The sequence below is a fragment of the Varroa destructor genome, unplaced genomic scaffold, assembly GCF_002443255.2.
Source record: "Varroa destructor unplaced genomic scaffold, Vdes_3.0 BEIS01000007.1, whole genome shotgun sequence".
Classification (NCBI taxonomy): domain Eukaryota; kingdom Metazoa; phylum Arthropoda; class Arachnida; order Mesostigmata; family Varroidae; genus Varroa; species Varroa destructor.
In genome coordinates, this window is record NW_019211460.1 from 17,456,486 (window position 1) to 17,477,537 (window position 21,052).

The 21,052-nt window shown below is 40.7% G+C and overlaps 3 protein-coding genes across 5 annotated transcripts in view; 2 read left to right on the forward strand and 1 right to left on the reverse strand.

Moving 5' to 3' along the window:
- LOC147754396 (protein argonaute-1-like) overlaps positions 1-3,343 on the forward strand; it is a 3,576-nt gene extending 233 nt beyond the window's left edge. Inside the window, exons 2-6 of the mRNA XM_086975021.1 lie at positions 296-549; positions 832-1,059; positions 1,475-2,101; positions 2,458-2,720; positions 3,106-3,343. Coding sequence (XP_086831147.1) covers positions 296-549; positions 832-1,059; positions 1,475-2,101; positions 2,458-2,720; positions 3,106-3,328 — 1,595 coding nt within the window. The 3' untranslated portion in view covers positions 3,329-3,343. The remainder of the gene's footprint in view (positions 1-295; positions 550-831; positions 1,060-1,474; positions 2,102-2,457; positions 2,721-3,105) is intronic.
- LOC111254624 (protein argonaute-2-like) overlaps positions 1-15,586 on the reverse strand; it is an 18,434-nt gene extending 2,848 nt beyond the window's left edge. Inside the window, exons 1-10 of one of the 3 annotated variants that reach the window (XM_022815677.2) lie at positions 10,933-11,237; positions 10,366-10,578; positions 9,748-9,864; positions 8,603-8,665; positions 7,482-8,070; positions 6,824-7,055; positions 6,314-6,541; positions 5,272-5,898; positions 4,653-4,915; positions 4,092-4,267 (exon numbers count right to left, since the gene is read on the reverse strand). In XM_022815677.2, the coding sequence (XP_022671412.1) occupies positions 4,092-4,267; positions 4,653-4,915; positions 5,272-5,898; positions 6,314-6,541; positions 6,824-7,055; positions 7,482-8,070; positions 8,603-8,665; positions 9,748-9,805 (2,236 nt within the window). In that variant the 5' untranslated portion in view covers positions 9,806-9,864; positions 10,366-10,578; positions 10,933-11,237. Of the gene's footprint in view, positions 1-4,091; positions 4,268-4,652; positions 4,916-5,271; positions 5,899-6,313; positions 6,542-6,823; positions 7,056-7,481; positions 8,071-8,602; positions 8,666-9,747; positions 9,865-10,365; positions 10,579-10,932; positions 11,238-15,218 lie in introns of those variants that run through there. The other 2 variants (XM_022815678.2, XM_022815676.2) reach the window with 2 other exon arrangements.
- Positions 15,587-15,725: 139 nt separating this feature from the next.
- Positions 15,726-21,011, forward strand: LOC111254626 (proliferation-associated protein 2G4). Its single transcript, XM_022815680.2, has 3 exons — positions 15,726-16,597; positions 18,879-18,992; positions 19,276-21,011. The coding sequence occupies exons 1-3, from the start codon at positions 16,199-16,201 to the stop codon at positions 19,918-19,920; spliced, it is 1,158 nt and encodes a 385-aa protein (XP_022671415.1). The 5' UTR covers positions 15,726-16,198; the 3' UTR covers positions 19,921-21,011.
- Positions 21,012-21,052: the final 41 nt, after the last annotated feature.

A 21,052-nucleotide genomic window follows, 5' to 3' on the forward strand; every position in this document is an offset into this window, starting at 1 on the left:
ATTCTTATTATTAAACCTAAATGGGCCTGTTACAGTTAGCTCGAATTGCAATTCGGTCTCATTTGACCCTGGCCTATATAGCCCTTAAAATGGTTAAAAACTCAACGTATTGACATTTGAAAATGTAACCTTCGAGCAATGAAACCACAGTAGGAAAACGAGAATTCCTTGCCATGCAATAAATCTGGGCAAGCTAGATTAGGCCATCGGTTAAGTACTTGCTTTATATCCCACTGAGACAATGTCCCACAAAAATGTTTCTATTTCGTGACCCGTGAATAACTAGTCATGTGAGTAATTTGCGTGCTGTGTTCCAGTCTGCCCGAGGGAACAGTTTACCATTACGATGTGCACGTGGTCCCAGCGGACCCTAAAGACGTGACTAAGATCCCCAAGGATTTGAAACTTCGTCCAGCATCGACCGTTATAAATCGATTAGTCATGATGAAATTTGCGCAAACCTATAAAGCTAATTTAGGAAACTGTTTACCGGCGTATGATGGCCGCAGTAACGCATATTTCAAGAAGAAACTACCTAATGACATGTGTGTAAGTAAAAGCAGCTTGCCTTAAAATTCAATCGTAGAACTATCGATTTGTACGTAAGCTACGTATCAGCGCAGCAAATAGCCTCCTTAATAATCAACGACCTTAAGATACGAGCGTTTTTCTCAAAGAAATGAATGAATACTGTAATAATGTCTAATGTAGCAAAAAAGGACTATAAATAAAATACGATTACGGCGCTGATCTAGATTACAGATAATCATAGGGTAATCAAAAGAAAGATTTCAAAAGACGTTGTGTAAGTGGCGATTTGACCTTTTCCAGGATAAAATCTTCAAAGTGGAAATCAAATTTGAAGGTGCGGATCGGGTGTTCTTCGTGAGCCTAAAACCCGCAAGTGCAGTTTCATTTGCAACGCTGCACGCTATGTATAACAATCAGGCATCATTTGACCTGTCGCAGTCGGCTATTGCAGCGGCCGATATCATCTTACGTACAGGACTGACCGTGTCAAACATTCCGGTTGGCAGAAGCTTCTTCAGAGATCCAGGGGTGTGTAGCACATTAAAGCCATTCTTGTGTATATAATCGGAATTGCAGCGCCTCATGTAGAGCGCCGACTTTTGTAGCGTGTAATGATTGCAAATAACTGATCATCACAGCTTAATGCACTATCTATATAGAATCTGATTATTTATATAGTATGTAATGCGTCTAGGTCTAGATAGGTTATTTGCAAATTTTTCTTTCCTTTCAGTTCAAGCCACCATCGTTTCACGAAAAATCGCATCACATATGTATCTTGTAACATGTTAATTAAGGTGTTACCGATGAATGTAGAAACGTGTTATTGAACCGGTCAAGCGCACCACCGAGTGCAACTATTCGAGTAAACCAATTATTTCAACATCGAGACAATATAGACAAGTATTAAATGTTGTATCTTATGTGCACGATCAATTTTCAGCCAAACGTCAATAATAGCCTGGGCGGTGGACTCGAGTACTGGCAGGGTTTCTATGTATCTGTCAGACTCGGAAACTGGAAGCCCCTGGTCAATTTCGATATGAGCACCACTGCCTTCTATAAAGCAATGTTAGTATCGGACTTCGTTCAAGAAGTTTTGGGCGATCGCTACAACTACTCACGAGGTCTAAGCGATAAGGACAGATTGAATCTGCAGAAGCAGCTATCGGGGCTATTGGTCACCCACACTCATCTGAACCCGCAACGGAAGCACAAAATTGTATCCCTCAGCTTGTCTGGGGTGAACCGTGAAATGTTTGACTACAAGGGCAAGCGTATTTCGGTCGCTCAGTATTTCCGTGAAAAGTACAATATCCAACTTAGGTTTCCGAACTTGCCTTGTGTCATTCATCGCAAAGATACTAAAGTACCGATGGAGTGCTGCATGATTTCACCGGGCCAACACTGCCGCCGGAAGCTTTCGGAAATGCAAACAGCGACTTTAATTAGATCAACCGCAATTCAACCGGATCACCGTTTCGAGAAATTAGTTAACGCAGCAAAGGCTACTCAGCAAACGGTTTCTAATTATATGAAAGAATTTGAAATGAGCTTCGATGTAAAACCAGTAAGTAAATTTTATTAAGGGCAATACCGAGCGACGTAAATCTAACTAATACCGCCACAATGATATGACAGTTATAGCTTTAACGATATTGTTGATACCGGCAAGGGGACCATGATTCTTCTTCTTTTTCGGTTTGTTACGATCAGTATAGAACCAGTACGTATGGAGAATCTCTCAATGGCAGGGGGCTAATACTTCTGCTACTTTCGACAATTGCCATATCGAGCTAATTACTTCGGTCACGTTGCGGTAAACTAACGAGCATTCAATACAAAACTGCGGGATTAGTTGAATTTTGAATTTTTTACTTTCGTATCATATCGGTGTTGGCTACCAATTGGTAATGTGTTCCATAGGTTGATGTACAAGCCCGCGTATTGGATCCTCCTCGAATCAAATATGCAGACAGAAGCGAGCTGATCGTACCACGTGATGGAGGCTGGAGAAATGATAGAAATTACCAGTTTACCACACCCGCTAAGCTGAGAAGATGGGCTGTGGCTATCCACGGCTGTCGGGAGCGCGGGAACGAATCGAGTCAGATGGTGAACCAACTAATGAATGTGGCCAATAAGTATGGCATGGAACCAGGGCAGCTGAGTGTAGTAAGGTTTCAGCAGTGAGTACTCGGCTAGCTATTTCTATAAACTGTCATTAAATGAATCTTGAAAAAGCATATGATATCAATACTCTAACGAGCGGTGTCAAAACGAAGGTAACTGCCTCAAGGCAGAAATTTACAGGAGTGTCAGGCTTCTTCAATGAGTCTAGGCCTTAAATTAATTGAGACTTTTTTATTTCATACGATTGGAGAGGCATAATCTAGCATTTTTCAACCGGAGCATCCACATTGTGTTCGCTCTCCTGCCCATTTACGACTCTTGAGCTGTGGTTCACTGCGATGAATTCAATATTGCTGATATCGTGTTCGTTGATATTACTGCTATATACGCAGCTAAATGACATTGTTGCAAGAGCTAATTTTCATCTTGAAATGTTTGCAGAAATGTCTCTGAGAGGGAGATGCTTGCCAATGTTAAGAGGAACCATGAGCCAGATATGACAATTGTTGTTCTAGGCCATTCAACCAACTATTCTGTCGTTAAGATGGAGGCTGAAACTACAGATCTCTGCATGAGGACGCAGTGTTTGAAGGAACGCAATATAGGAAAAGCCAGCTGTGAGTATCAAAATAGGTATCGATTGACAGATAATAGATATGGCTAGACTGGGAAGTGTACGCAGAGCGATGGGGTAAAGTCAATGAATGTTAACTCGAACAGTCCACATTGTAAACGAGACCTATTAGGTTTATTATTATGACTCTATTAGAATATTATTAAATAAATATAAAATAATAATATTAAATAGATAAATGAAATCAGATTGCAGACGATTGCATTTTTCCATTGATGAAGATTTACAGGTTTTCACAATGCTTGGTTTTGAAAGAGACCTGAAATAAATGCCGCAGTGATACGATATTTATTTTTAAATAAATGCCGCAGTGATACGATATTTATTTTTTATCAAGGATTTTGTTCAAGTTTTTATTTAATTTATATATATATATATAAATTAAATATATAATTAAATATATAATAAAAATTAAATATAATTTATATATATATATATATATATATAAATTAAATAAAAACTTGAACAAAATCCTTGATAAAAAATAAATATCGTATCACTGCGGCATTTATTTCAGGTCTCTTTCAAAACCAAGCATTGTGAAAACCTGTAAATCTTCATCAATGGAAAAATGCAATCGTCTGCAATCTGATTTCATTTATCTATTTAATATTATTATTTTATATTTATTTAATAATATTCTAATAGAGTCATAATAATAAACCTAATAGGTCTCGTTTACAATGTGGACTGTTCGAGTTAACATTCATTGACTTTACCCCATCGCTCTGCGTACACTTCCCAGTCTAGCCATATCTATTATCTGTCAATCGATACCTATTTTGATACTCACAGCTGGCTTTTCCTATATTGCGTTCCTTCAAACACTGCGTCCTCATGCAGAGATCTGTAGTTTCAGCCTCCATCTTAACGACAGAATAGTTGGTTGAATGGCCTAGAACAACAATTGTCATATCTGGCTCATGGTTCCTCTTAACATTGGCAAGCATCTCCCTCTCAGAGACATTTCTGCAAACATTTCAAGATGAAAATTAGCTCTTGCAACAATGTCATTTAGCTGCGTATATAGCAGTAATATCAACGAACACGATATCAGCAATATTGAATTCATCGCAGTGAACCACAGCTCAAGAGTCGTAAATGGGCAGGAGAGCGAACACAATGTGGATGCTCCGGTTGAAAAATGCTAGATTATGCCTCTCCAATCGTATGAAATAAAAAAGTCTCAATTAATTTAAGGCCTAGACTCATTGAAGAAGCCTGACACTCCTGTAAATTTCTGCCTTGAGGCAGTTACCTTCGTTTTGACACCGCTCGTTAGAGTATTGATATCATATGCTTTTTCAAGATTCATTTAATGACAGTTTATAGAAATAGCTAGCCGAGTACTCACTGCTGAAACCTTACTACACTCAGCTGCCCTGGTTCCATGCCATACTTATTGGCCACATTCATTAGTTGGTTCACCATCTGACTCGATTCGTTCCCGCGCTCCCGACAGCCGTGGATAGCCACAGCCCATCTTCTCAGCTTAGCGGGTGTGGTAAACTGGTAATTTCTATCATTTCTCCAGCCTCCATCACGTGGTACGATCAGCTCGCTTCTGTCTGCATATTTGATTCGAGGAGGATCCAATACGCGGGCTTGTACATCAACCTATGGAACACATTACCAATTGGTAGCCAACACCGATATGATACGAAAGTAAAAAATTCAAAATTCAACTAATCCCGCAGTTTTGTATTGAATGCTCGTTAGTTTACCGCAACGTGACCGAAGTAATTAGCTCGATATGGCAATTGTCGAAAGTAGCAGAAGTATTAGCCCCCTGCCATTGAGAGATTCTCCATACGTACTGGTTCTATACTGATCGTAACAAACCGAAAAAGAAGAAGAATCATGGTCCCCTTGCCGGTATCAACAATATCGTTAAAGCTATAACTGTCATATCATTGTGGCGGTATTAGTTAGATTTACGTCGCTCGGTATTGCCCTTAATAAAATTTACTTACTGGTTTTACATCGAAGCTCATTTCAAATTCTTTCATATAATTAGAAACCGTTTGCTGAGTAGCCTTTGCTGCGTTAACTAATTTCTCGAAACGGTGATCCGGTTGAATTGCGGTTGATCTAATTAAAGTCGCTGTTTGCATTTCCGAAAGCTTCCGGCGGCAGTGTTGGCCCGGTGAAATCATGCAGCACTCCATCGGTACTTTAGTATCTTTGCGATGAATGACACAAGGCAAGTTCGGAAACCTAAGTTGGATATTGTACTTTTCACGGAAATACTGAGCGACCGAAATACGCTTGCCCTTGTAGTCAAACATTTCACGGTTCACCCCAGACAAGCTGAGGGATACAATTTTGTGCTTCCGTTGCGGGTTCAGATGAGTGTGGGTGACCAATAGCCCCGATAGCTGCTTCTGCAGATTCAATCTGTCCTTATCGCTTAGACCTCGTGAGTAGTTGTAGCGATCGCCCAAAACTTCTTGAACGAAGTCCGATACTAACATTGCTTTATAGAAGGCAGTGGTGCTCATATCGAAATTGACCAGGGGCTTCCAGTTTCCGAGTCTGACAGATACATAGAAACCCTGCCAGTACTCGAGTCCACCGCCCAGGCTATTATTGACGTTTGGCTGAAAATTGATCGTGCACATAAGATACAACATTTAATACTTGTCTATATTGTCTCGATGTTGAAATAATTGGTTTACTCGAATAGTTGCACTCGGTGGTGCGCTTGACCGGTTCAATAACACGTTTCTACATTCATCGGTAACACCTTAATTAACATGTTACAAGATACATATGTGATGCGATTTTTCGTGAAACGATGGTGGCTTGAACTGAAAGGAAAGAAAAATTTGCAAATAACCTATCTAGACCTAGACGCATTACATACTATATAAATAATCAGATTCTATATAGATAGTGCATTAAGCTGTGATGATCAGTTATTTGCAATCATTACACGCTACAAAAGTCGGCGCTCTACATGAGGCGCTGCAATTCCGATTATATACACAAGAATGGCTTTAATGTGCTACACACCCCTGGATCTCTGAAGAAGCTTCTGCCAACCGGAATGTTTGACACGGTCAGTCCTGTACGTAAGATGATATCGGCCGCTGCAATAGCCGACTGCGACAGGTCAAATGATGCCTGATTGTTATACATAGCGTGCAGCGTTGCAAATGAAACTGCACTTGCGGGTTTTAGGCTCACGAAGAACACCCGATCCGCACCTTCAAATTTGATTTCCACTTTGAAGATTTTATCCTGGAAAAGGTCAAATCGCCACTTACACAACGTCTTTTGAAATCTTTCTTTTGATTACCCTATGATTATCTGTAATCTAGATCAGCGCCGTAATCGTATTTTATTTATAGTCCTTTTTTGCTACATTAGACATTATTACAGTATTCATTCATTTCTTTGAGAAAAACGCTCGTATCTTAAGGTCGTTGATTATTAAGGAGGCTATTTGCTGCGCTGATACGTAGCTTACGTACAAATCGATAGTTCTACGATTGAATTTTAAGGCAAGCTGCTTTTACTTACACACATGTCATTAGGTAGTTTCTTCTTGAAATATGCGTTACTGCGGCCATCATACGCCGGTAAACAGTTTCCTAAATTAGCTTTATAGGTTTGCGCAAATTTCATCATGACTAATCGATTTATAACGGTCGATGCTGGACGAAGTTTCAAATCCTTGGGGATCTTAGTCACGTCTTTAGGGTCCGCTGGGACCACGTGCACATCGTAATGGTAAACTGTTCCCTCGGGCAGACTGGAACACAGCACGCAAATTACTCACATGACTAGTTATTCACGGGTCACGAAATAGAAACATTTTTGTGGGACATTGTCTCAGTGGGATATAAAGCAAGTACTTAACCGATGGCCTAATCTAGCTTGCCCAGATTTATTGCATGGCAAGGAATTCTCGTTTTCCTACTGTGGTTTCATTGCTCGAAGGTTACATTTTCAAATGTCAATACGTTGAGTTTTTAACCATTTTAAGGGCTATATAGGCCAGGGTCAAATGAGACCGAATTGCAATTCGAGCTAACTGTAACAGGCCCATTTAGGTTTAATAATAAGAATTTTGAGTCAATCATTCTGATGTATAATCTTTGTCTGTCAACAACGTTATAGCGCTCTTCTCATCTATCCATATATATATATACACAGGCGTGTGTCATTTCACACTTACTTGATTGGGAACATATTGGCTTCTATTAGGAGTTTCTTGCCTCTCTTTCCAGTTTCTTTTTTCTGAGCAGTAGACCGTAGGAAAAGTTCCGGTGCTGGATCTCTAAATAACTCAAAGAATTTTTTCCTCAGTTCCTTCAGATCGGAAACATTGGGAATGGCACTATGTCCCGTCGAGCGCACAGTTGGCTCAGCCGGATCTCCTGAAGCCTGTGGTGGCAGAGGTCTCGCTTGAAGTGCGCCAGACGGGCCCGCCTCTTGTTGTTGTTGTTGTTGTTGTTGTTGTTGTTGTTGTTGTCGCTGTTGTTGTTCTCGCTGTTGTTGTTCTCGCTGTTGTTGTTCTCGCTGTTGTTGTTCTCGCTGTTGTTGTTCTCGCTGTTGTTGTTCCTGCTGCTGCTGCTGTTGTTGTTGTTGTTGCTGTTGCTGTTGTTGTTGTTGTTGTTGCTGTTCTTGCTGCCGCTGCAGCTGCTGCTGTTGTTGTTGTTGTTGTTGGGCACGCCGCCGAGACTTCTGGCCATGTCCCCGTCCCGGTCCCGGTGCAGGTGCAGGTGCAGGTGGAGACCGCCTCTGCTCCTGTGCCGCAGCAGGGGCTGCTTGCAAATGTGGGGCGACAGGTAAATATCCAATACATTGCCGTCGACTGTTCTAGTTTTACCAGAAGTAAATTATGCATGACTTAACTGTTTTCAGTAAAATGCTACTACAGGTGTTGTAAGCGACAAACTTAGACGATGTTCAGCGTTATATGTATGTTCATGAAAATAGTTGCCCGTTAGAACGACGCCTATTCACTATGTATTATATACGCGGTGATTGTACACTTCGTAGATATTTTATTCGAATACGAAACATTCATTTTCTAAAATAGATTTTGTCCACTTCACAGCATGTAGACATGCCACTCCAAATAGTCTCGGCCGGCGTATGCCATAAACCGTGCATATCAATGTTCTTGCGCGAGTATGCCACTTAGTACGTGCACATGCCTTCATGTAGACAACGTCTGTTCCTTAAAGCGTCTGATATTCGATTTATTAATTATATTTATCGCTGATTTATTATAACATTGACACTAACTGTACAAAGTTAAACTCAAAAAGATCAGCATTGTACAAGGATTACCTTGTGGAGCTGGTGGCGGAGCGTCAGGAGCATCCTGCGAAGAACCGGGTTGCTGTTCGGCAACTATAACCACAGCAAATCAGGATCACGCAAAAAGTGTAACTTCTGTTCATACTGCGAGACCATACTACAGAAAGTGTCATCTCACAGAGAATGATATAATAAATATCTCTAAATTTTAATCTGCCAAAGCGGAGACGTATGCAGCAATTTATATTGCCGTAATATTGTGTTGGCATACTGTATATCTGTCTGTTGTATTGATATTAGTGTTATGCAGTTTAAGAGTCAAGAGCCAAAAATTTATACACAAAAAAATTGATAGATCAGCATTTTTTTCCAGCATAAAACCACTTCCGAGTTCCGCATGCATAAACGCCATGCACATCCAACAGACGCTTTTAAATGTGAAGAAATAAAGCTTCCAAATAAACTCGTGTGTTCACTCCGCGAAAATCCCTCATCGTAACTAACCGTACCCCGAAGCTGCGCAGTATCAAAATACATAATACAACAGAGTTGTTACATGCTACTTTTTGTTTGCTAGTTTTGTGTTATCGTTCGTTAGGTGCTACGGTTTATGTAGACTATTCTGTACAATATAATGTATAGAAAGCTAATCGGGTACGTCTCTCATTTTCAGCATAAAGCTAAGTCTACAGAGTAAGACTTTTTTTTTAACCAAACGCTTAGCAAATACCGAATTCATTTAATACTTCACCTATTCGTTTAACTTATGTTTTAGCCTAAAACTACCCTATTTATTGTAGGTCATAACCTAGATCCCATCTGAAATGGCTTCCTTTGAAAAATACATAATTTAACCGGGTTTTTCAAAAGATGCTCAGAACATCCTGAACTGATACTGAAATTGGAATTGCTACCAAGTGCTAGCCGCAAATTCTTTCTGAAACGGTATTAAAACGCCCGCCAATACACAATGGCCGACTCTCATTATTTTGACTATGCTATGCTTTCACAATCAATAGCACATGTTTATCCTACGTACGACTTACGAGATTGTTGAGATAAGATAAGGATTTCTTACACTTCTCCTTGTTGATGCAATTCATCAAAAGGAAACAATAAGTACGGTACTTAACGGCTATCTAAACACTAACAAAGATAGCAAATTGTGACCACACCTTGCCCAGTTCTGCGCATGCCACGCACGCTTTTGCCGTGACCTGATCTTTTTGCCATTCTCCGGCCTCCACGGAACTGTGGCTACGAATCAAATACCGTACAAGTTGTTTAACGTTCTGTAATCGATAGATAACACCACAACAAAGGAACATAGCAGTTTAAATCACAAAATGAGGCGCTTACCTTCAATAGGAGTGTCGCGAAAACTGATCGTAGCTACTCCTGGTTGATAGTTCTGTGATGATTACCCTTTTTGACACTAACAGTATACTGCAGAATAAAACTAGCCGACTAAAATTTTTTCTTTATTTTGATTTGTGTATTTCTTCGGGCCATCCCAAAAAATACTACTTGCAGCACACGTGGAGCTATCCGTTCACTCTGTGATAGCGCCTGCACCAACAAATACAGGGGATCAAAAAAACGAAACTGTTTGTTGTCGTTAACTGTTGTTATTACATCGGCCGACCTTGTGCAGAGCTGAATACGACGAGTTTGAGTATTCAGCGGTAGCCACTCCAGTGAACTGATACAGATGTTTCAAGCGATAATGAAGCTAAGCCTATGAAAAAATTCGGTTACAAATTAAAGTTATAGCTACAAATGAAAATTGTAACCTTTTCGCTGAGGCATAACAGAGCCAATTGTCTTGAGGTTAAATATTTTATCAATAGCAAACGCTTGCATTCTTCTGGTCGTTGCTGTTCCCACAATCGAGCGCTTCGAGAGAATAGGCTAACAGTCAGCGGAAGCGCTGAACCTTTTCAAAATAACAGCTCGTAGCTCGGCCTTGATCGCTAATACGCGATTATTATCCGAATTAAGCACAACTGCAAAAGGAACCACGGCTTAACATAAATAGACGAAATATTTCTAGAATCAGATCGAACCGATTCTAGAAATATGTCGTCTATTTCGAAATCAGGGCCTTACTGGCCGTGTCCACCTATTTTTTTATAGTGGCAAACGTGTAAGCCACGTAGCAGCATGCCGTTCTCTGGATCATGGTTAAAATCATTTTTTGCTCGCGTTGGTTAAAATCTTTTGTATAGCATACGAGAACGGCTGCTAGACGCTCGTAGTTGCCCGATAGTGGAGTCACGTTAAATAAAAATTTGCCCCGTTAGGATAGGTCGACTGTATTTCTTGCTCGGTATAATCTACATATTTGTACGAATACTCACTTGGTAAGAATCCTGTCAGGCTCTTCTCATAGCCTAATTCGGAGCTTTCAATCTCTATTTTTAGGTCACCGAAGCGTGTCTACTCCGAACGAGCACAAAACCAGATCGTAGCGTATTGAGCTATTCTTTGCAAACAATGATACGGCACGATAGATTTTAGGGCAAATTTAGGCCTTACTGCCTGCTTCTGTTTTAGCGTAGTCACTCTACTCCGCGAGAATTCTATTTGCATCACAACGTGCTTATTCCTTCACTGCAAAGTGATCTTAAATCTCGTCCGACACGGACACACAAAAATCGTTTGTACCTGTAGAACGCCTTAACAGGGCGTGTGAGAGGGAACTGGTGGCGAGGGTAAAGAGAATCTGTAGAAACTAAATGTGGCGTGGCCATCGCCAAACTGAACGTCCGATGTATAATTCCGAACAAAAGTAACATGAATTAGCTGAAAAGAAATGAATTGACATTTTGCATTATGGCAACGGAACTTAACGGATATCTACGATATGTTGTTGCGTAATTACTTTACGGTAAAACTTACATGTATAGATAAAGGAGAAATAGCTATCAGATTGATATTAACTTCTATTGATATTAACTTAATTTCTTCTATAAGAAAAAGCTCATTCGGTAGAGTTTAACTGGGAGTTTAACGGTGGTAGAGAGAATCATCGTATGATTTATTTCCACCACCAACTGTGAGTACAGTTCACTGCATATATTGTCGCTAGGTAAAACCAAAATGTTTGCTATAAGTGATATTTTATTTTTCTTAGTCAACTAATCTTTAGAATGAAATGCCATAGTTTCGAGTAGACTTTAGTTAAAAGCAAACCTGTTCGTATGACTTTGTACCTGCTAGCGTTAACTTCAATGACGAAACCGGCGTAACTACCAAAATTAGACTAAGCCAAGAACCGCAACTCAGGTCTTTCATGAGCGTCCTACAAATAGTACATGTCGTTTATTTGATCGTTCCATTGGGTCAGTGATATTTAGAGTGATAGTGTATCAATAAACTCAATATAGACAAAGGCAGGAATTGTTCTACACAGTGGCCAACACAACGGCCAAACAGTCGGCGAAAAGGGAAAGAGATCGACCAAATTGCTTTTTTTTCTGGTGCAGCGATTGTGTGTCGTTTATGTCTTAAGCTAGAACCTGGCTGTACGTCAGCATAGCAGAAGCTGTGGACACTTCGGCCATACTGGCATCGACACGTAGGGCACTTTGCCCTTCCCAAGACGAGCGAAATTCAGCTCCAATCACAAAATCCACTTGCTTACGCTAGAGCTATTTAACAACAGCTTTTCATGCTATACATATAATTTCGTCGCAAACAGCGAAGTACATTCGCTTTTTTATTTATTCGAATACGTGTTGAATTATAGCGAAGTTATCAATACGACAAGCGATAGCGTCTGACACAAGCGGTCCGGACCAACCGCCGCCATAGATTCACGTTTTGACACAGACTTAAGTCGGTACGTGAGTGAGACCGATCTATAATAGTTGAGCCCAATGCTGCCAAATTATCACGGATAATCATTCGTTCACCGAGACCCGGTGAATGGTTAATACGCATATGGTATTTTCTAAGCAGATCGAATCTTTTGCATTGGCAGCCAGTTTCAGCCTTGGCAAATATGCAACTGTTGACATAAACAGTGAACTTATTTGCTAGTTAGTGGGTCAAGAGTAACTTGATCATTTAGCTACATCAAAAGCATTCAGATTAGACGCTTGTACGCGTTTCGGGTATGAAAACTGTTGATTGGTTTCGAACGCGTATTTAGCATCGTCATACAAAACCTACCAATGCACGTAGCAAACCAACGTGTATGTTGAGCATGTCATATTTGACCTGTCTGGTTTCATTCCACGCACTTGTCGTAAAAAGTCATTGTAGCAATGTGTGTATAATTGATGTGTAACCACGTTTAAGTACGGTTATCGCTGATTGCTGCGTAGCAAACCATGACTTACTGGGCAACACTTGAACGCAATCACCATCAAGATACCGTTATCTTATCTCGTGTGGTTACTGGCTGTTTTTCGACAGCTCTTTATTTTCGCCGACCAGCCTCTAACAAAAAGCTGACAAATGCATTTAGCATGCAAGTATCTTTCAGATAGACCATCGCGATAGATTCAAGCTATTTTTAATAGAGCTCCAGTAGCCACCTTGGATGAGTTGGAATGTTCTTGTAACACCTTTCATTCATGGTGATCTCTGACCTGAACGGAGGTAATCGGATCTCTCAAAGACGAAAATTAACGCTACAGATGTGTCCCGCTATCTTCCAGGGTTGATTGATGGACCTCGGCACTAACGACCTTAGAAGAGGTTGCTGTACCTAGATATGACTAATTTGAGTAAGTTCATACGCGAACTTTCGACCCGGATTTCAAAAGCTTAGACAGGTTGTTCTATTATGTAAAACACTAGCTACGTTCTTGTCATTGAACTTAACTAGTGGCTGTGATTGTGCCCTCCGGTCTTTGTTAGTGCTAGATTATTTCTATTCTATGAAATTGATGGATCCTTTACTTGGTCCACATTTACATACTGTTATACAGTGCAACTTCTAGTGATACTGTTTGATATATAACGTCTTACGACACACACCGTTGACAATCTTAGATATGACACTGGCAGTGGGCTGGCGACAGATACGTGTTGCAGTTGTAAATGTAAAACTGTAAGCAATTTCGAAATACAAATAGTCTGGCACTGTTTATTACTTCTCATTTCGAAGTCTAAGGGGAATTTATTTTAAACTTTACTGTCTCTCGCTAATCATTACTATTATTATGATTTATTTTAATCGTCATTAGTATTACTTGCTTGAGGAGACGACGTATATATATTTTCATAGACAGACCTATCTCAAGACGGGCCAATAACTTAGGATGTATCTATATCTCTTCGTTTGAAATTCAAGAAAACACACGTCACGAGTGGTCCTTATGCCACCGATGATGTGAAATGTCAGACAGTAGATAAAACAAGGGGCATGCATAATACAGTTTGGTTCTGTAAGAAACGCCTGAGATTATTTTTTATCAAGGTTTCTATTGTTCTGTTTTTAGAGCCCGGTAAAATCTACATAATATCGGTTTATTTTTAAATGTGATTGAATAAACAAAGCGTATACCGTCATTTTCTTTATACTACATGGCGAAGTAGTCCTGAGATGAGTGATTTGTAAAATTTCTGTTCCCACAGGTTTGTGAAATTTAAGCCTATTGACTATATAAGCCTGTTGCCAATAACAGCTTAACGGACGAATCAGCGGTATGAACATATCCTGAATAGTGCCTCAATATAACAAAATTGATAGAATTTATTTTCAAGGTTTCTTTTTTTAAAATAAAAACTTATAACAATATGCAGAGTTGGGAGATATTTGCATAGTTAGAAGAGAAATTGTACCTTTTTACTTTAGATTCGTTAAGTTTAAAAGTAAATATTTCCTTCAAAAATTTGTTTAATATTTACATAAATTAAAGATTAGTGTTATGTTTTTGTCGTCGCTAGTTATGACCTTCCAAAAAATAGAACAAAACCTTGTCTATTGTCACGAAGTATGGAGAATGTGCAGAAACTTTCTAGTTGATCAAACTCTTGCAAGGCAATGTCAACGAATTTCTCAATGTTTGGCTTGATGTTTTCATAACTACGGGTAACCAACAGACAGTCCTTTCGAGTGGACCGACAAAGAAGAGATACATTCTAAAACTATTATATCAAAAAATTAATGTCCTGCCTAATAGATCAGGCGCTGATTTTACATAGAATTTTTTTTTACGATCGTGGTGGTACCCGCTCATACAGCAGCCCTAGCTTACGTGATCTAGTTGTGATGTTTGCATGTCAACTATCCTTCTTGTTTTCATGTATGCTGTGTTTTCATTAGGCGCCTGCTTCAAAAAGCAGCGCCTTGATCTCCTTTCTTTTTGAAACGTGAAACAAGCGAAGACCCAATCTGGCTACTAAGAGAGCTTTCGAAATGGTTTGCTAGCTCTTCATAGCACGCCACTGTTTCAAACACCAGACCGCCATCACGGACATACGACAGTGACAAGCAGCAATGGGATCAAAAACGAGCCATATACAACTTTTGAAATACTTGATTTGTTTTCATTTATCTAAAGTATGTTGAGACAAAAAAAAGAAAGGGTTTTTAATGCCGGTCCATATAAAAACTCTATTGCTTTCTTAGTGGATTCTTTGGAAATTTCCAAACCTTATGGCAAATTAACTGTGTTCATAATTGACTCACCTAAGCTTCTAGAGGCTTGAAAGCCAACTCTAGATATTGCTGTGCTATATGACAAAGTTGTTGAGTTCCCTACGCATGAATTGATCGACTTGGCTTGATGTTTACAGCTTGTTGGCTGGCCACGAAGGTCCAGGGCACGATACCCTTACGATGCAGTTGAATTCTAGCGCTATTTGTACTCGTTCGTAAATTAAGGATGTTACTGTCTATGCGCGCGAACGGGACACAAAAGAGCTTAGAGCTGTGCAACTATATATTGGACGAGTCTGCATTGACTAGCGTATATCCCATACAAGTCCATATTACGCTTATGTATTTATACTTTAACAACTCATCAGTAAAATCGTTTAGCACTGAGGATTGTCATTGATTTCTTATTCCAGTTTATACCACCATCAGCGGCAGCATCACCAGCGGCCGTATCTTCTGCAATAATAGTTGTATACATGTGGCTGTCTGTTTGTTTATCATATGTATCTGTGCTACGCCTGACGCTGCTACTCAAAGGTTCTACTGCTACTTTTTCAACAGCTATCGTTGTCATAGTGCAGCTGGGTTCGACTGTCTGTGTCTAGCTTCGTTAGCTGCTGGCGACTAGGCAGGCGCTAGTTCGGCGGCTACGTCGTTTCCTGTTATGGTCCGGGCTCCTCAGTCTGTCGTTGCGGGCGACTTCTTTTGGCGCAAGGCACCGTCGTGCGAGCAACGTGGTGCTGCTGAGCGGTCGGCGGCGATCGGTAATCAGTGAGGCGCCGAGGCCCCCTGTGTGATAAAAGACAATCCAGTCCTGTTTGGTGCGATACAAAAAATAAAGGTCGAGTGCAAGTCGCCATTGCGTCGTGCAACGGAAGTCTGTGCGTGTGTAGGAGAGAGAGATAGAGAGAGAGAGAGAGAGAGCAAGCGAAGAGTTTCTCTTTTGTCATCATTGTTCAGATTGTCCCGGAGATTGAAACCAGCGACGTTGACCGCAGACGCTTGACACCATGTCGGAGATGCACGAGGAGGAGCAGACATGCCGAATTGAGGCTGTCGTCACCAAGTACAAGACCGCGGGTGAGATCGTCAACCGCACTCTAGTCAAGCTCATTGAGAAATGTGTGGCTGGAGCCTCGGTACTCGACCTGTGCGAATTCGGCGATAAAGCGCTCACCGAAGAAACAGCAGCGGTTTTCAACAAGAGCAAAGATATCCGTAAGGGTATTGCATTCCCTACTTGTATCTGCGTTAACAATTGTATCTGCCATTTTTCACCGTTGAAAAGCGAACCCCCCGTCGTTCTGGCCACTGGCGACGTCGTCAAAATTGATCTGGGCGCACATATCGATGGTTTTATTGCGGTCGTCGCGCATACGCTAGTTATCGGCGCCACAAAAGAGAATAAGGTAAGAACAGAACGGGACACCTAGTGTTCCTGACTGATAGAACGATAATGATTAAGAGGTGTACAGATGGGACTGCTTTTCCCATTCATAACCTAATTAGCAGAGCCATGTTCAATGAGCTGAGGTCTGCTGCTGATCCAAGCCGTTTAACAATTCAATGACGCTGTCCCCTGGATGTCCCAACCAGCAAACATATGGAGTTGAATGGCGTCGATTGACGGAAATTAAGGACCTCTAGGTCTTTGAATGACGATCGCTTTATTGTCTTACAGCCTGACTTACTGGCTGTTTTGTAGGTGCGCTACTGGCTCCGTTTGTAGTGGCAATATACAGTCTGTGTACGTACATGCCTGGCCCATGCATTAAACTGCAATCTAAACAAGTGGCCAGTTACTTTCTCTAGGCGTTACGCAGAGTATTGCTTGGCGCCAAAAACAAGTATACGGGATATCTAATTGAACAAGCTAAAGTATCTCGTTCGTAGAACTTGTTGTGTCTTTTGCAAAAGTTTGATTCCAGCCAGCTCAAGCTATTCTAGGCTGGACAAGTTGTCCAACACGGATGAGACAGACGATCGAAGCTGCTGTTTGTAGTCAGGGATCGGAGCTACCCTCTGTGTGGTGTGCGCCTATTTACAATGCTGACGTCTGATCTAATATCAACATCTGCTCGCTCAAGGAATAATCTTTGCATACGCCTTGTCCACAGTACAATAGTGGGGATATCATGGATATTTTTAAATCATAGTGCCGTATTGCTAGCGTACGCATCAAATGTACAAGTATTGTAGAGTCCTGGGTGGATTTGTCAGACCGATGCAGGAACAGGGTATATTTACCAATATAAAAGTTGGTACTAGTGAAATGACGTTTCAGTTATAGGCAGAAATTGAAAACAATTCAGCAACGTTGCTAACTAGAAATAAATGATCGATATGGAAATTAAAAGTCGGATTAGGTAGTTTAAGTGGTCATGACGCTTGGGTCGCATCCTATGTGGTTGTACACGGCTGAACGGCCTTCCGACTTACAATTATCATCAATCATGAAAAGATCAGGGTTTTTGTTCTAAGTAATGAAACGGTCGTTCTTTCAACCTTTTTCTGCAATGCCTTTCGGAATGGGTAACGTAGCTCAGTCACTACAGTCATATTCTATGTACGGAGTTCGTCGTGAAAATAGTTACGTGTTTGTGTTCTCACACAGGCTCAACGGTATAGTCCAGAAGACGATCATTTGCTGTTTTACGTTCGTTAAACCTTACTTAGCAAACCAATTTTTCCAACTTTTGGCCATGAGTAAACTGTTGCTTAAACCAATTAGGGGGCACTCTGCGCTGCGAACGTCCGCACATAAATTCCCAAATTGATACATGCTGTAGGCTTGTAGACCGTAATTCGGAGCTGTTCAAAACTGTTTTTTTAACACCGTCATGGTAAAATGTGTACAGACAAACACCAATTAAACCTTGCAACTATATCTTGTACGGTCTGTTTCATGCAGGCAGTACCATGACAGCTTTAATATTTAGTATTTTGCGCTAGTGTGTCACACCTAGCTAACGCATGGTTTAAGTGTTAATATAATAATCTGCTTTCCTTTAATAGATATTTAAATGATTCATCTTCAGTCAGTCATACTATTGAGCAGCGAAAACGGGCTTGGTCCTAATTCGATCGATCAGTTAAGATAATTGCAACGATCTTGTCCTACTTTTTAAATTACTACATTCTGTCTTGTACTAATTTATTTTGCACCTTTTTTTTTTCAATCTTCATTATGACGACACAAAAATGCTTTTCTCACACGATGCGAGCGAACTGATATTGGTTGTTTCATCGACTGGTGTTAGGCTCTGTACTAGTACAAATCTATTTATTTATTTATTTATTTATTGCTGTCCTTACAAAAAGAAATTGTGCTAGAATTCCGTTGTACTTGCTATTTTTTTTATTCATCTAGGGCACGGCGTATCACTGAAGAGAAATAGAACTAATACTAAACTACTTTAGCTATATCGAGTGCGGCAATTATATCTGCCAAGTATATTCAACTTTTCCATGTATGAAGAAGCTAAAAGAGGTTGTAGGCTATGCGAACAGCGCACTTAAACTCACTATACGTATATATATACAAATACGGGTTTATAGGAACATCGTACGTGTACCGATGCAGATTGGTCGCGTAGGTAGGGTTAGCCTTTGAGCCTACGGTACTGACACAAGAGTAATCTGAAATCCTCGTTTTTTTCTGAGGCATAACAATTTCTTTATGATTTTTAGGCGACAGGAAGGAAGGCAGATGTTATTTTGGCTGCCCATAAATCGATCGAGGCTGCTCTTCGTCTCGTGCGACCGGGCGGAATAAATTCTAAGGTCACCGAAATTACTCAGAAGGTATCATACCATTATTTCAACTAGGCACGTAGGCTTATTTAGATGTATCTTCTAGCCTTAACAACAATGTCCGAAGCTTTCACTGAATGAACGCTTTTTTGCCTTTCAAGACCCTGTGTAACGCGCTCATAAACGCAAAATTTAATGCCTACCCATAGTGTTTTTGACAAAGTGACGTTTCCCATAGAAACTCATTATGCTATTAAGACATCCGCTTTAGCGTTGAACCTTTCCCATCTAATCGGTGACCAATTCTTCATTGTTGTTTTTCTATCTGTACAAGGTGTGCGAAGCATACAAATGCCTTCCAATCGAGGGAATGCTATCTCACCAGCTCAAGCAACATGAAATTGACGGCGAAAAATCAATTATCCAGAATCCCAGTGATGCTCAGCGCAAAGAGCACAAAGAATGCAAATTCGAAGAGTACGAGGTATACGCGCTGGACGTCCTCGTCTCGACCGGAGAGGGCCGTGGCAAAGAGAAAGAATCTCGGTGCACCGTATTTAAGCGTACGGAACATGTTTACAAACTAAAGATGCGGGCCTCACGTGTGTTCTTCTCGGAAGTTGAGAAAAAAGCTTTCTCGATGCCATTTACACTGCGAGCGTTCGAAGATGAAGCTCGTGCGCGACTGAGCGTCGGCGAGTGCGTACAACATGCTCTACTTGACCCATTCCAGGTTCTGTTCGAGAAGGAGGGTGAATTGGTTGCGCAATTTAAAACGACGGTGCTCTTAATGCCCAACGGATCGGTGAAGATCACGGGGGTGCCATTCGACCCATCGTTATACCAGAGCAATCACAAGATTGAAAATAAGGAGGTCCTTGACATCCTCAAACAGAGCTACTCGAGCTCAAACAAGAACAAGAAAAAACCTGCAGCTGCCGTAACTCCCAAGGCAGACGAAGCAGGTGATAAGAAGTAGATTGAGAGTACTGACAAGTAAAAGACGGGAAAAACGACAAGAACGCAGATATACAAAACTTAAACCTATCAAGAATATCGAAAGCATGCAGACGTACATCTGTATGCCGCCAAGGGAAGAATGCCGATCTTCGCGCATCTCACCCGTAGTTTTTCGTGTGTGGGAAGATAGAGATGAAAATCTAAACGCTTTGGTACGCGCCAATATTGAAAACCGCACATTGGCGCAGGCTAGCGCTTATTATTTTGTAATGGCCAGACGAGACGTAACTGCAATTAGTGAGGACATGAGCTATGATTTATATATGGTGGTATTACTATTGTTGGATAACAATAAAAATAAATGATGATTGTGACTTATGGGGAATTACATCACCTGCTATATAGTGGGGTTTGCACTGGAAAGTGATGGATTTGATTAAAAAGTGAGCAGACAGAAAACATTGGAAAGGTAGAAAAATCTATTAAGGATATTGGTTAAAAATAGGTTGTGTGGAGGGAAACTTCAATTGGATAAATGGATGGTTGCACGGACGGGATAAGCGATGCGATATACGTATTGTATTCGCCGTGTCTTTATCATTGCGTCATTATTAACAGCACCATCGTCAGCAAAAGCAGTAAATGGTACGTCAACAAAATGTAGCAACTCATCGATTTATGACGAATTGTAATGGCTCAGCAAGCAATTTTGCTTTCTGCCACGAGTTAGAGGTAATCTTTTTAGTGGTAATGTGTTCACGAATTCTCGCTTGTGCTAGTTAGCAGGGCCAAGGACCATTAGCGCCCACATCATCATCATCATCATAGTACGCTGATGACGATTTGGTCTTAGGAGCGACCCGCCAGGTTCATTGGCGGTTCATTGGCGATGGTTACAACTACGCAGCAAATAGCAAAAGCAACAACAACAACAACAACAACAACAACACCAACAACAACAGCAGCAACAACAGCAACAACAGCAACAACAACAACAACAACAACAACAACAAGGACACACGGCCAGTCAAAATAATATCGATAGCTTGATACCGAGCTATATATTTGATGTGTAAAATAAAAGCATCGATTTTTGGAAGAAAAACGGCATTTCAGTCGTTTTGTTACTTTAGTGCTATGGCCATCAGGCA